The 14755-nt window shown below is 37.9% G+C and overlaps 1 protein-coding gene across 5 annotated transcripts in view; it reads left to right on the top strand.

Annotated features, from left to right (window-relative positions):
* PDE8B (phosphodiesterase 8B) overlaps positions 1-14755 on the top strand; it is an 81670-nt gene that overhangs the window by 39161 nt on the left and 27754 nt on the right. For 3 of the 5 annotated variants that reach the window (XM_063423385.1, XM_063423384.1, XM_063423382.1), the window contains 5 exons: positions 614-673; positions 5310-5500; positions 6826-6885; positions 8781-8838; positions 13163-13251. In XM_063423385.1, coding sequence (XP_063279455.1) covers positions 614-673; positions 5310-5500; positions 6826-6885; positions 8781-8838; positions 13163-13251 — 458 coding nt within the window. The remainder of the gene's footprint in view (positions 1-613; positions 674-5309; positions 5501-6825; positions 6886-8780; positions 8839-13162; positions 13252-14755) is intronic. The other 2 variants (XM_063423386.1, XM_063423383.1) reach the window with 1 other exon arrangement.

Here is a 14755-nt window from a genome sequence, read left to right as displayed (position 1 = left end):
CTGGCTTTCCTGCAGCAGGTTTAAATTATGATGTGCTCTCATGTCTTCTGAAAATGTCATGGCTCACACAGTAGTGATTTTTTTTTTTTACCTGAAAATTGAAGGCCATGGTCCTGGAAAACAACTTTAAATCGGCAACCCAAACCAGTTCCCTTTTCTGAAAAGTCACTTCTTTCCTTATCAATCCCATTAAAACATTATTATTTAGGATATGTCACAAGACCTTTAATAAAAGTTCTGTATTGCATTCAAATGCATAAATTTTGGCCAGAGATAAATAGCTTTCTGTAGTCTCCAGCAAAAACAAGTCCTTCTGTGTAAAATAGGCACTCTGTTGGGGAAAGAGGGGAAAGGAAGTGTGTGTTTCTTGCTTCCTTGTTTAAAGCCCTACCATGTTTATCTTACAGGCAAGTAAAAGAAAAATTGGAATTTGGTAAAGATGGTCATGTAAGATGCACTTCAAAGCAACTAAATTAAGGCTGCTACTCATATGCCAGTGTGCCTTTTAACATCTTTCGTGGTTCTGTTTGATCTTTAATTCTTGTATGTAAAATGATGTCTTCTTAAGAACCAGACTGAGAAAAAAAAAACAACCTGTATTTCTTTTCTTTAGCAGGCTTCAACTGCAGAAGTACAAGTTGGGCCCATGAGACTGACACAATACCCAATTCAGGTAAGATGCTCCTTCAGTTTCCCTGAGAGCCAATTCAGTGTTAATAGGTGAAGAAGTTAAGGTTCAACCTCTACAGTTAAGTATAATACTTTAATTTCTCTTGTACAAGGACTGTGAGATGGATAGTGTATGTTTTGTGTATCTGATTGCTTGAGAAGAGATCTACAAGTAAATTAACGTGGTGAATAAGACCTTTAGATTTCCACTTACATCCCCTGATTCCTTGTATTTGTCCTGCCAGTAGGAGTGTGTGTGCATGTTCATCAACCACAGAAAGAGCTGCCTCTATGGATATTAAAAACTGTTCAGCTTTGATGTACCAAAGCTGAGAGCTTCATGAAATTTAGGTGTATGTTCAGTTTTGTTGGGTTTTGCACAACAAGATAGAGAACTGTAACAGGACAGAGAACTGTGTTTTACAGACCACCAATCCAAGAAATCACAGACCTCCAACAAGACAGATTCAACTTCAGCTAAGGAGCAACAACTCTTAATCCATACATGCTTCTTTTTCTGTACATCTTGTTCCTGTGACAGTTTCAGATCCAAGTGTTATTTTTTTCAGCTTATAGTGGATGTTGGAACTCTCAGATTCTGGGAAATTAAATAATTTTAGCCTTTAACATTGTTTTGGTGATACATAATTCATCTGAATTAATTTATGTGTCTGTTAATTCTGTAAAATACAGCGATGTTTAGTCACCAGTCACCCTTTCTGGGAAAAACCTGCATGTGGAAGAAAAGCATCATCAAGCCTTACATTTCTACATCTTTACATTCAGTCTTAATGATGACCCAATCTGATGAAATTACTTTTTTATATTGTAATAAGACTGTGGAGTAGTGGCTTAAGCAGTAGAACAGTCTTTGGTTTTGCAGGGAATTTCAACACAGAAGTTTGGAACTTTTCACAGAAAAATGTTTTTATATCATGTTCATCTTCAGAAAGATTATCAAGCAGATATTTAACAACAAATAGTCTCAGTGCTTTTTAAAAATTGGATTTGCCCAAGGGAGAGCTGGATTTTTGTTGTTTTTAAAAACTGACATTCTTCTTGGTGTCCTTTCAGATGAGAGTGTTATTTTGTCCTTACATTTCACAAGTGAGAATCTATGTAAGAAAAGAGTCTGTCTTAAGCAGAAATTATTAAATAAAATCATTAACTGAAAAAATTTCCTTAAAGATGCTGCCATACATTGACTTATTTACAGTTGAGTAAAACACTTTATGTAAACCCACCTTGTTTATCTGTGGAACAAGCCACATTACCTCAAATAATTTGGCAAGTAATGCACACATCCACACATTTTAAAAACGTGTGCTAATCTTTTATTCCATCTTGACAGTACAATTATATGTTTCTCTGTGCAGTGCAAATAGCTACTGAATATCACATTTTAAATGTCTATTTGTGGTTGATTAATCATGTTTACAGTTGTCTGAGAAGTTCCATTTGTTAAAACAATTGCCACTGGGGCTTTTCTTGGTGAAGTTCTTTTTATTCTGGTGTGGGTAATGCTGTTATGGGACATCTGTGCCAGCCTCAAAATGGCACATACTTTTTTGTTTGAGAAATAACCTCACTTGACTTGCCATAAACCATTTAATAGATTCCCCACTGGACTTCATGACCATCTATGTCAGAGTAAAAATCTGGTTTAGTTTGTACAGAATTGTGACCCAGGTGCTCCTGGCCTTAAGAGGCAAAGGGAAGAGTCCAAAGCAAAACAGCCAGCTCCAACCCTCCAAACGTCCCATATAGAACTTGCCTAATTTCCTCAACTTTGTACCAGGGCTTGTAAACAGGAGTGGTTTGATTTCAGAAATGACCATGCTGAAAGTACAGGAAAATGTGCTTTTGGGAGATGGGTGGTTTTTATAAACAATAAGTGCGCATGAAAAAGGTGTTGGATCCTCTTGCAGAAATGTTTTCTCATAAATGTTTGAGTGTGTTCCTATTCAAATGCTGCATTTTCTCACCTTTTAGGACATTTATTTGTCATCATCTCTTTCACAGCATTGACACTGTGATCTTCCCTAATGAGCTGCAAATTAAGCACGATGATGCACAGCATTTCACTGTTCCCTCACACCAGTATCACACGAGCCCCTCTGTAACTTTATTCAGAGATACTGTGTCTTTTCCACCTTTAAAGTCTCTTGCTGGGATATGATAATTTGAGAATAATTGAGAAACTTCTTAAGTTGCTGTAATTTTCTTTTTCCTTCTGGTAGCCTGTTTATCCTCAGCTGATGTTTCGTGTATTTCAAACTCTTTAAAACAAAGTTCTGTCCTTTTCCTGTAGTTGTATAATAAACTGGGAATAAGATGTGCAATTGTTGTGTGAAACAAATACTTCAAAAGAGTGTAAAAATTTCAGTACATCACCAAAATTTGAAAGGTCCCTACAGAGGAAGTCCATGGTTCTCTAAACTGGGGCAACACTGAGTGAAATTATCTGGTTACGGTAACATTGGCAAATCCTGCAGCAAAAAAATAACTACATGAAGTTTTTTGCCAAGGAACATAGATTGAATTTAAGCACTTCCTTGTTGGTATTGTTTATATGGATTGTTATATTTTTGCCTTGACTTTGACAGCATTGTTCAAATATACTTTTAGTTGTATTACATACATACAAATGTACTACTAGCTACATTACATATAGTACAATATACTTCTAATTACACACCACCTTATGTTTTGACTATTTCTACTAAGCTCCTTACAAATGTTAATGAGAAAGCATAGTATAATACTTTAAAACAACTTTTAAAGTTAATATTCTCAGAAGGATTTGTGCACTGGTAATTAGCTACCAGTGAGAGACTGGATGGTTTAATTAAATAAGCTCCATTATTTTACAACTGGTAAATTATTGCATTTTGCCATCCTTTATTTCCAAACTGGGAGTGCTGAGAGAAGGAAAATATCGGAAAACGCGCCACTCCCGCCCCCCTCAAATTTTCTTTCCCTGTAATGTTTCAAACTAGGAACAAAGTAAAACTAATGGCACTTGGAACCAAACAGAAGATTGTATCAGGGACTTCACTGAGGAATCAGGAAATCTGCAGCTTGGTCATGTCACTGCTTTCCAGCACTTTGATGGCTGGGAAAAAAACCCCAGGGATTAGGAAGAGAGACAACAGTTACCTTGGATGTTAAGTGTCAGTAAACCAAATCTGCTTATTGATAACTCTAATCAAAAAAATTGTAATACATTGAAGATTATACCTTCTTAATGTTTACAGAAATTCTGAGCATATAATTTTTTTCTGTTGTTTAATGAAACTCTGAATGGTTGTTCTGTCGAAGTAACAATGATTGATTTCTTTATTGTTTAGAATTCAACAATCCAGACAGCTAAAGATAAGAGGAAAGCTATTGTCACGTTTTCTAGCTTCTAGACTGTTGGTGTTGAAATTCATGTGCTGACACCACAGCTGCACAAAGCAAAGTGGATAAAGCTTACCTATAGGCATTTGGAGCAAAATTTTGCATATTTTTCTTGAACAGGTTTCTTCAGTGAAGTCAGGAGGTGACTTTTATTTGTGAAATGAACAGGATTTTGCTTTATACATGACTAGTCTCTGGCTGCTGACTTTTTGTGCAATCTTAATAGCTGTGGATAAACTTTTGGCTTTTTGAGGCCTTCTTTTTCACAGCACATTTGTACTAAATTAGCCCTTTTCTTCATCTGACACATGGGGTAGCATGGTTAGTTAGCAGTCGCTATGGTAAATATGTGCAACTGTAATAGGGAATGTCTGCATGACTTGGATGAATAAATTGGACTCTGATAAACTGTGCATTATGGAGCAAGGATGGAAAAGATTATTCTCTCTGAAGAACACTTCCTTTTACATAAGAGGCACAGAAATACAGCTGTTTTCAGCTTCTATTCTCTGTGTTAGTTTGCAAACAGGCTTCCTACAGCATTTCCTTGATCTTTAGAGTGGCAGCTCAGTACACTTCCTACCTGATCTTGTGTGAGTAGTTCCCTAAGTGTTTAGTTGAAATTATATAAACTACTTTATATGCTTAGTGGCAGTTTGGTACAATTTATTGGGTAAAAAATCCACACACTTGAATATTTTTCCTCCTGTGCATACCTGCTTGCATGTTGTTCTTTTCAGCTTTGAAATAATAGAGATTAATGCCATTTTTTGTGATTAAAGAAGAAAGAACAAATAAAAATGTGTTAATTTTTTGCCTATGTCTTCAGGGACAGTAAGTGATAATTAAGGCAGTTGCATTTCAGACAGATCATTGCAATCAAAAGTGTGTGTAGTTGGTATGGCCTGATGACAGTGGCAATGATGTTTGAACACTCTGGCTGGTTACTGATTGAATTGGAACAGGAGCTAGGAAAAAGGCATCATGTGGCAAGCTGGTTTTGTCCTAAACACCACTCCTTGCTTAAAACAATTAACTATTGATTGTCTGTTGATGACCACTGTATCCATTAAGAAAGGTGTACTACTTTGCATTGGTTGTTTTACAGCCTGTGGTTCAAGCTTCCCACTTTCAAAGCAGAGTCAATCTTCCAAAGGGCAGAACTGTCTGTTAAGACTTGCTCCATGCAGAGGACTACTTTATTTTAATATGGTGCTGCTGTTTTCCATCTCCTGCAGGTTTTGCTGATCTTTGCTAAAGAAGACAACCAAAGCAATGGTTTCTGGTGGGCTTGTGACAGGGCAGGATACAGGTGCAATGTTGCCTGGACTCTGGAGTCAGCACTTGAATGTTTCCTGGATAAGCATCAAGAAATAATTGTTATAGATCACAGGAACTCCAAATATTTTGATGCAGAAGATATCTGCAGGTAACCTAAAGCACCTTATGTTTCTCTTAAGCTTCAGAACACGTTGTATGAAACCAAACTGCCTAATTTTAAACCAAAAAAATAGAGGGGGGAAAGAAGATAAAAACAACAAACGAAAAATGAACACCTAAAATTGTAATAAAATGGAAGTTTGGGGACTGAGGCCAGGAGGTTTGCATACATCTGTAAGAGTATAACAATATGAAAACTACATTATGCCAAAGCTGAATTGTATAGTTACCTCTAGGTCATGGGCTTCTATCAAACCATAAGCAAAGCTGTTGTGAAACTATTCCCTGCTGTGGGTGCTGCTTCTTTCCCTACTGCTGCAGCAAAATCTGAAGCTGCAGACTTCAAAGGAATGTGTTTGTTTGTCCACAAGGTCAGGTACTGCCAGTTCTTTGCAAAAGTTTGCATCATTCTTCTGGTCCACATGGTTGTGTTTAAGCTGCTTTAAGATTACAAGTGCTTAGTATTGGGATCCTTTGCTAAAATACACTGTTTCAGCTGAAGCATACATTTTGCACCATACAGTGCTTCCAGTCTGCCAGGAGCTGAAATTTGCCATGTTTTTGACAAGGGGCATTTTAATGTTCAAACACTGGTGCTGGTCTAGGTCCTTCTAAAAGACCAACAGATAGTCATAAAGATTGCTTATTCAGAACAGTGTGATATGGGTGAAAAAAACTTATCATCAGCCAGTAAAACACAGAGTGTTCTTCTGATAGCTGGTCATATCTTTTTTTGGTTTCTCAATAACATGCAATATGGTAAAATTTTGTTTATTCAGTATTTGATAAACTGTAGTCTTTCGTAATTTGCTATGCCCACTTTTCTTACTTTCATGCCTTGAAAGCACTTCCCACCCTCTAAACAAGATTTTGCAATGTCTAGAATGACAGTGGTAAAGATGAGAGGGGGTAGAGATTCTTGTTTAAATTAGCCAAGGGCATTGAAAATGTTTTGCATGGACTGACCTTTCTCAACTCACGCATTCAGGGCAGTCTGCCCCAGATAAGCTGAGTACATAGGGGAAGCCTTTGCTAGGTCATAAGAGTGGGTCTGAAAAGCTGATGTTTGTGGTTTTGGAGATTTTGACTTCTTACCTGCATAGAGCAAAATGAGAAATCTGGTGGCAAAATGAAAATGGTTTGTCTAAATGGGAATAGTTAGGTTTGGCAGTGCACTATCATATTGTCTAGCCTCAGTGGTGTCTTTCAGTCATGACTTCCATTTACATTTTATATATTTATATTTTCAGTGAAGGTAGTCAGAGCAATACTGAGAAAGCATTCAGTATAACTGAGAAATTTTTGTCTCCTCAGGTCTATTCGTGCCACAGAGCTGTCAGAGCATACTGTAATACTTGCTGTGGTTCCACGCACGTAAGTATTATCGGCTTGTGAAAGACTTTTATTTTACATTATAAGAGCAGTTATTTAATTTTTAACAGTTATTTAATAACAGAAAATATCTTACTAGCAAGTCTTACAGAATAAATGTAATATTTTTCACCTGAAATGAGCTACTGGTGTTTGATATTTTATTTGAGTGTTTGATAACTTTCCTTTAGTGCCAACAAATATTATCTCTGTTGCCTTCACGATGAGTTGAATAGTAAGAAAGTTAGACAGATACGAGTTTTCTCTAAGAGAAAAAGAAAATACAAATCCAAACCAGAAAGGTATATTAATTTCTAAAGGACATAACTAGATAAAAAACAAATAATTGTTTATTGAGCTGGGGCAAACTTCAGTCCTGTTGATGTTGTCCTTAAAACCTTATTCAGTAATTCATAACCCAAGCCTTTAGGAAGAATTCTTACTGACTTAAATATATTTTTATCAAATATCTTCAAATACCCTTGTTAGAACTCCTACACATTACTGAATCCTTTGCCATTTTTATTCATTTCCTAAATCAAAATATTAGGAAATAGAGTGGCAGGAGTACTATTACTACCAAGATTTGAAAATCAACTAAATTTGCTGCTAAACAGGATTTTGCAACTTAGCTTCACCTTTATCTTAATAACTATTTTTTAGATTATTTCTCATAGGATATTACTGAGTCTTTTATCTTCTTCATACTCTTTTGTAATCCCCTTCTATGTATGTAAAGAGATACAGGATTTCTCTGGAGGATCTGTCAAGTTTTCTGTAGGAATAACTATCAAGCAGTATAAAAGCTGCAAATACCTTTAATAGAAGATTGTAGCACCAACTTCTGTAACAGTATGATTTTATGTATGTATTTAAGGAAAAACTCTTCTCACTGAGTTCATTATGGTTAGAGATTGTCAGATTCATGCCATGTAATCCCCAAGTGTTGTGTCCCCTTATGGAAAATAATGTACCAGCCCTGTTTAATGTCTTTGTCAGTGATCTGAATGAGGGGATTTTGTGCACCCTCAGTTAGTTCAGAGGTGACACGGTCTGGGTGGCAGTGCTGACCTGCTGGAGGGCAGGCAGGCTCTGCAGAGGGATCTGCACACGCTGGATCATGGCTGAGGCCAATGGGGTGAGGTTCAACAAGGCCCAGGGCTGGCTCCTGCCCTTGGCTCACAACAGCCCCAGGCAGGGCCACAGGCTGGGGCAGAGGGGCTGGAAAGGACCTGGGGGTGCTGTGACAGCAGCTGAACATGAGGCAGCAGTGCCCAGGGGGCCAAGAAGGCCAAGGGCATCCTGGATCAGCAGTGGTGTGGCCAGCAGGGCCAGGCAGGGATTGTCCCCTGTGCTGGCTCTGGTGAGGCCACAGCTCAAACCCTGTGTCCACGGCTGGGCCTCTCACAACAAAAACAAAAGTGGGGTGCTGGAGCAAGTCCAGAGAAGGGCAACAGAGCTGGGGAAGGGTCTGGAGCACAAGTCCTGTGAGGAGTGGCTGAGGGAGCTGGGATGTTTAGCCTTGAGAAAAGGAACCTTGGGGAGACTTAGTTTCTCTCTACAACTGCCTAAAAGGAGGGTACACCCAAGTGAGGGTCAGTCTTTTCTCCCAAGCAGCAAGGGATCTGACAAGAGGAAATGGCCTCAGGTTGTGCTAAGAGAGGTTTAGATTGGGCATTAGGAAAAATTTCTTCCCTGAAAGAGTTGCAAGCTTCAGAACAGGTTGCCTAGGACAGTGGAATCACCATCCCTGGAGGTATTTAAAAGATGTGTGGATGTGGCACTTGGTAAGTGGTTCACTGGTGGGCTTAGCACTGCTGGGTTAAAGGTTGGACTTGATGGTCTTAACAGTGTTTTCCAACCTGAATTATTCTGTGGTTCTGTGATTTTTTTTATAGATCTGCTGACCAAGAAGAGTCTTCTGTTCTCCCCCTTCTTGATGCAGGCTTTGATAGGGTATGTATAAATTGCCTATGTAATAGAGAAACCATAGTAACTTCATAAATTACAGACACTTCTGCTTCCTCAAATTGAAAATCACACAATCCCCTTCTGTCAGAAATTTATTCTTAAGAAACCAGTGGCATTTGATTTCATTTTCTTTTCAAAAATGTATTCCAGAAGCATTTGAAATGAAAAGCTCTGTGATCTAGCTAGTCCTTTCAGAACAGCAGCTGTACTGAGATTACCTTCGTGTGGTCTGGCTGGGTAGTGGGTGGGTTTTGTTTATGACTGCACTAAGAACAAGGGTGAGAGACTGTGATTAACATATCACAGCATTCTGACTTGTCACCCAGACCTCTCTCTGTGTCTGAAATTGCTGGGATTTCTCCTCTAAAGGGACTACAAACCTGGTCCAGCTTGTAATGTGAAGAAAAGTGGTTTTTTCCCCATTATGTCTGTTATGTTGGTTTGCACCAGTTCTTCTCAGTGCAGAGACACTCCTGTGCAAGCAGCAGAAGGGAAGATAACTGTTCATGCTGTTCCTCAAAGGGCTTTGTAGGAGAGAGCAGAAAGGCAGAAGTTCTCCTCTCTGAACTTCCAGGTTGCTTACCCTCTCCCAATCCTTGTGTGAGTGGCTTCAGATGGATATTAATGTTACATTACCCTAAAATAAACCAGCTGCATTTCTCAAGTTAGCCAGTCTTAAGGAAGGATGTGTACTTAAGCAATAGAACCACATCTGGAGTTAGAATTAACTGTATCTATTTTCTTAAATATACGTATATTTAGGAAAATTACCTGTAGTAAGGAAAATCAGGGAAGAGATGGAATTAATCCAGGCAAAATCTCATTCTCCTATGCTCATACCGAGTCCAGTGTCTGAGCTAACTCACATTCAGTCCAAGTTTGTTTATACAGCAGAACATGAACCAGAACTACCATTTTCAGATCATCTCCCATAAAAAGAGGTATAAGGTCATGCCTCCACTGCCAGGTTATTGTGGGGCCAAAGCATTTCTAAAGCACTTAGATGCTCTGAAAATTAGAAATGTGAGTCTAAGAGAACAGTCAGCCCAAGAACGCCGGTGCTTTATTAGTGTAATTTCTCTCTCTCTCTCTCTCTCTCTCTCTCTCTCTCTCTCTCTCTCTCTCTCTCTCTCTGACTTTAATATTTTTCAAAGAAAAGTTTATTACTCCTCAGGTCTTGTGTTTCATTTGAACACAATGCAGGGCAGTGTGTTGTGTTAGCTAGGTTAAAATTATAGCTGTAGTACTAAGTAAAGTCATTCAAGACTGTGGCTGTGAGACGTGGCTCAGTGGTACTCTCTGCCTTGGAAAATAAAAATCTTTTTGCACCTGACAGCTGCTCTAACTACTCTCTCTTGCTGTCCCAAATTTATCAGAGAGCTTGCATAATGTAATAATTCCCTATTGGAATTCATTTCAACATTTTAAAACACATCTGATGTCAAAGTTTCTATTTTTGCTGTGAGGTGGACATAGGAATTACTTTTGCTTGGATGGGGATCAGCAGGGACTAAAACCATTACCACACAAAGGTTTTAAAATACCTCTCTTCAAACAGAGAGGTAGTATTTGTGGGGAGTCTCTTCCTCAGCAGCAAAAATGAAATTTATTTTTGGAAAATGGTACCTGTTTAAATCGTAAGTTTTTCTTTATGCTGACTTATTTTTGGTTTTTCCTCCTTCTTCTCAAAAAAGTCTATCTCATTACATCTGATTTTCCCTCTATATTGTAAACAGCTTTTGTGTTTGTGTATTAATGCTGTTGCTAATCCAGTACATTAATTATGCAGATTTTTTTTTCCTCTCAGCCTCACAAATCTAATAGTGATGGCCTACTTAGGATGGGCTAATTTGAATACGTGATTTAGCTTCCTGGCTGACTTTTAGCTATGATTAGATCAGCAAACAGGAGATCTTAATGTTTCCAGTTACTGAATTACAACCTTGTCTTGTATTTTGAACTTCTTTTCCTAAATAAATGTTGATTCTCATTGACAAGATACTCTTAAAACATTCTGGATTGGAACAAAAGAAGTCTTTAATATTAAAACTAATTCTTACTGCTAAGCAAAAAGAAGGGTACAATCCTGCTAGTTTATAACTCTTGTGGCTTGTACTGTTCTGTATAGAACACTGGAATCCCATTACAATGAAGTAAAAAATAATTTAAGAGTATGCGTTACTTAAATCAAAATGTAGTGCATAAATACAAAACTTTTTTAAAAGGAAGTGTTTTGTCTGCCTTCTAATATCTGTAGAGTTCAGAGATCTTTTTATTCTTGTGTCACATTAGAAGCACAGATTAGAAAAAGAAAGGTTTCTTGCTATTTTCATGTCCCAGCTGATTTCTCAGTTTTGAGTCAGCATCAGTGAACGACCAGCATCAGCACTATGAACTTAGATTAAGTGATTCTGTACATCTGCAGAAGACTGTACAACAGTTAAGAGCATGGTTAGCACTTTGATAGGCTGCAAGTCTTGATTCTTTGCAAAAGATCTGTGCCAAGAGTTTTGTCAGTGAACAGCAGTGCTTAAATCTTTTCAGTAAAACACACTACTATAAAATTCAATTTATAAAGAGCCTTAGTATATTCTAGTAAGTCTATTTCATAAAATAGGTTGCCATCATGGATATCATAAATTTATCACAGATAAATTTTATATTATTGATAGATTTGTTCTGACTGTTTTACTTTTAGCACAAATGTATTTGAATATTTAAAAGAATACCCTAAAACTGAAAATCTAAGCAGCAGTCTACACTGCTGTAGAGGAGAAGTTTGTTTGCAGGCAATTTGATATGCAAAACCACAACTTTATTTGCACCTTTGCTTCTGCCAACTTGATACTGTACCTTTTGTTTTCCCACGCATTCTGTAGTGCGTGAAGTGAAAGTTACGGAAATATTTCAAGATCTCAGCATTAGGGAGTGGAACAGACCCATGCCAACAGTTGCTTTTAATTTTAATTTTTTTTTCCTTTTGCTCACAACTTGGAATTAAGCCACTCATCTCCAAAACACAGTTTTTGATACAGAACAGAAGCACAGAGTTCTTGAAAGCCATTCTTTGTAGGTTTGCATGCTACTCGGGACTGTGCATGCAGCTCTGCTGTGAGAACTAGTGACAACACAGGGCATTTCCTATAATAACTGAAGTCAGTGCATGTGACTGATCAATAAACTTTAACTGAAGTCAGAGAATCTACTTCTTTTGTAGCAACATAAAATTTCTGATTTCAGCAGGAGCAAGCACAAGACCTTTCAGATCTAACAGAGAGAGAACATTCTCTCCTGTCTGGAGTAAAAGTTTTTTTTCACTGTAGTCATGCTTCTTACTTTGTATACTTTTGTGCATTTCTGAATTCATTGTGACAGCTCAGTGAGATTACTTGTGAAGCAAAGTTACCTCACTTTCAGAGCTTTAGCTGCAATATTTGGAAACAAGGGCCAAATATATTTTTCTGGGTTTGTTTTTTTTTTAGCATGTATGTTTTATGTCTCTAAGGTTTTCCATATCCATTCTGAACTAAGGATTGATGTTCCAAATAAAACACCAAGGTAATGTGGGTTTTATGTGAGACTGTTTTTGGTGGCTTTTTAGAGATGTGTTGCAAAAACCAAATGGAAAAATCCAGTGAAGGATTTTGCATATTTTGATACTTGCTTTGTATTTGGATATTTGTGTTGTCTAAAAAACTAGAAACTCATTCCTGAAAAAAAAAATTATTATTCACAACACAAAAGGTACAACAAAAACTTATTTCTACCAGAAAAGGAAGTATGGTTGAGTTGGGAGGGTCCTCTAGAGATCATCTTGCCCAACCTCCCTGCTCAAGTAGAGCCCCCTAAAGCAAGTTGTCCACAACCACGCCACACAGTTTTTGAATATCTCCAAGGAGGGGAGATTCTGCAGCCTCTCTGGGCAACCTGTACCCAGGTCACCCTCACAGTAAATAAAAGTGTTGCCTGATGTTCAGTCTCCCTGAAACTCCTTTGCTTCTGTTTGTGCTGGTTGGCTCTGGTCCTGTCACTGGGCACCACTGGAAAGAAGCTAGCTCTGTCTTCTTACAGTGTCCCTTCAGATATTGATATACCTTGATATGTTCTCTACTTCAGCATTCTCCTTTTCAGGCTGAAAAGTCACAGGTCTCTTGGCCTGTCTCACAGCAGAGGGGCCTGATCACCCTTGAGAGCCTTTGCTGGCTTCATCCAGCTCTCTTTAAAATGTTAAAGTTTTAGATGCAGAAACAGAAGTAACAGTTTAAAACTATTCCAGCCTATTTTCATGCACTCTTGATTTGTCTTGCAGCAATTCATGGAGAACAGCAGTGTAACTGCTTGTTACAATGAACTGGTTCAAATAGAGCATGGGGAAGTGCGATCTCAGTTCAAATTACGGTATGTAGAAGTGCGAGAAACTGCAAACATTAACTTCTTGGTCTAAATAATTGTAGCATGTTACTTTCTGCATCTTCCCAGCTATGCATATGTGTGTGCCTTACATCTGTATGTTGACTTGTATATTGCAGTTCTATATTTTCTCCTTCTGTTGTTTTGTAAAGGACAAACTCAGTGCTTTATTAACTGGTACCCTCAGAAATCCAGGCCATTGTAGGTGTGGGCTGCAAATTTACATCACGGTAAAACTTCACAAAGTCGTTCTTGATCTCATATGTCTGAGCTTACATATTCGAAGGCTGAACTGAATGCAGTGTTGATTCAGCTCTGGGTTTTTATTGTCTTGTTTGGCCAAGACTTGGCAGGCCAGGAGCACAGTTTTATGTATTAGTGAGAAGTTAAATGATGTTCATTCCCGCATGCACTTTTTCTTTGATGTGACTAATTCTATATTTAACATGGGTGCTTTTGCATGAATGCAAAAAATAAATTTACATGCATTTATTTTTGCAATGCAGCCAAATGAAACTATAGGAAAGAAATGCAGAGAAGGGGCTGTTCTCTCTGTGGCGTAAATTAATTCCAGTTCCATCTACCGAAAAGATTATCACTTTTCTACAAGTTTCAGTGTCTCTGTTTAAGAAATTTTTTTTCTAAGATTTTCTTTGCAAACTGATACCAAAGTGACTTCACATTTTGAGTGATTGCATATTCATGCATGCAAACTGCAATTACAATAAAATTTCAGGGAAAAAAATAGAATTTTCATTATACAATTTTAATAGTTGTTTTCCAAAACTCAGCAGGAATGTCTTCCCCTCACCTCTGTCTTTGTAGGCAGATGCCATTAAAAACTAACCAGAACTGATACTGGTTATGACATTCAGGTATAATTTTTTTTTTTTGCATTTGTCTGGTTTAATCAAGTGGGGGGAAAGAGTGCTGCACTCTACACTTGTGCAGCTTGCTGCTGATCTGCAGGTCTTCTACACAGCTTTGTAAAAGTGAAAGGGAAGAGAATGCAGAAAGTTAGTTGATAGAATTAAACTCAGGGTATGTCACATGTTCAGACACAAGAGAAATGTGATGAAAAAGTAGCACCAGCCCCAGAGAGCAGTAGATGAGGTCATGTCAGTGGTCAGAAGTTGCTTTCCATTCCTAGCATGGACTCTGCTTTTCCACATAGGTGGTTCTGGTTTGAAACTTGGTTGGACATCTGTGTGCTAATTAATCTGTGTGCTAATTAAAAGGGATATGGGCCATTTAAACTTGTAATTTTGCTGGCTTGCTTGCCAGATCAAATGAAAATACTAAGGCTTGAATAGTGCAAAGATATCTGGGTGTTTTCTTATGGAAAGTCTATGTAATTACATTTGTTAAGCACCACACAGGCATCTATCACTTGGACAAATTAGTTCCTTCACACAGCACAATATCACACTTGGAAACCAGCTTGAATTTCTAGAAAATCACATATAAAATTACACTCTGAGCTCATTTTATT

Source organism: Prinia subflava, chromosome Z, assembly GCF_021018805.1.
Source record: "Prinia subflava isolate CZ2003 ecotype Zambia chromosome Z, Cam_Psub_1.2, whole genome shotgun sequence".
Lineage (NCBI taxonomy): Eukaryota > Metazoa > Chordata > Aves > Passeriformes > Cisticolidae > Prinia > Prinia subflava.
This window is presented reverse-complemented; position numbering and strand designations above follow the sequence as displayed.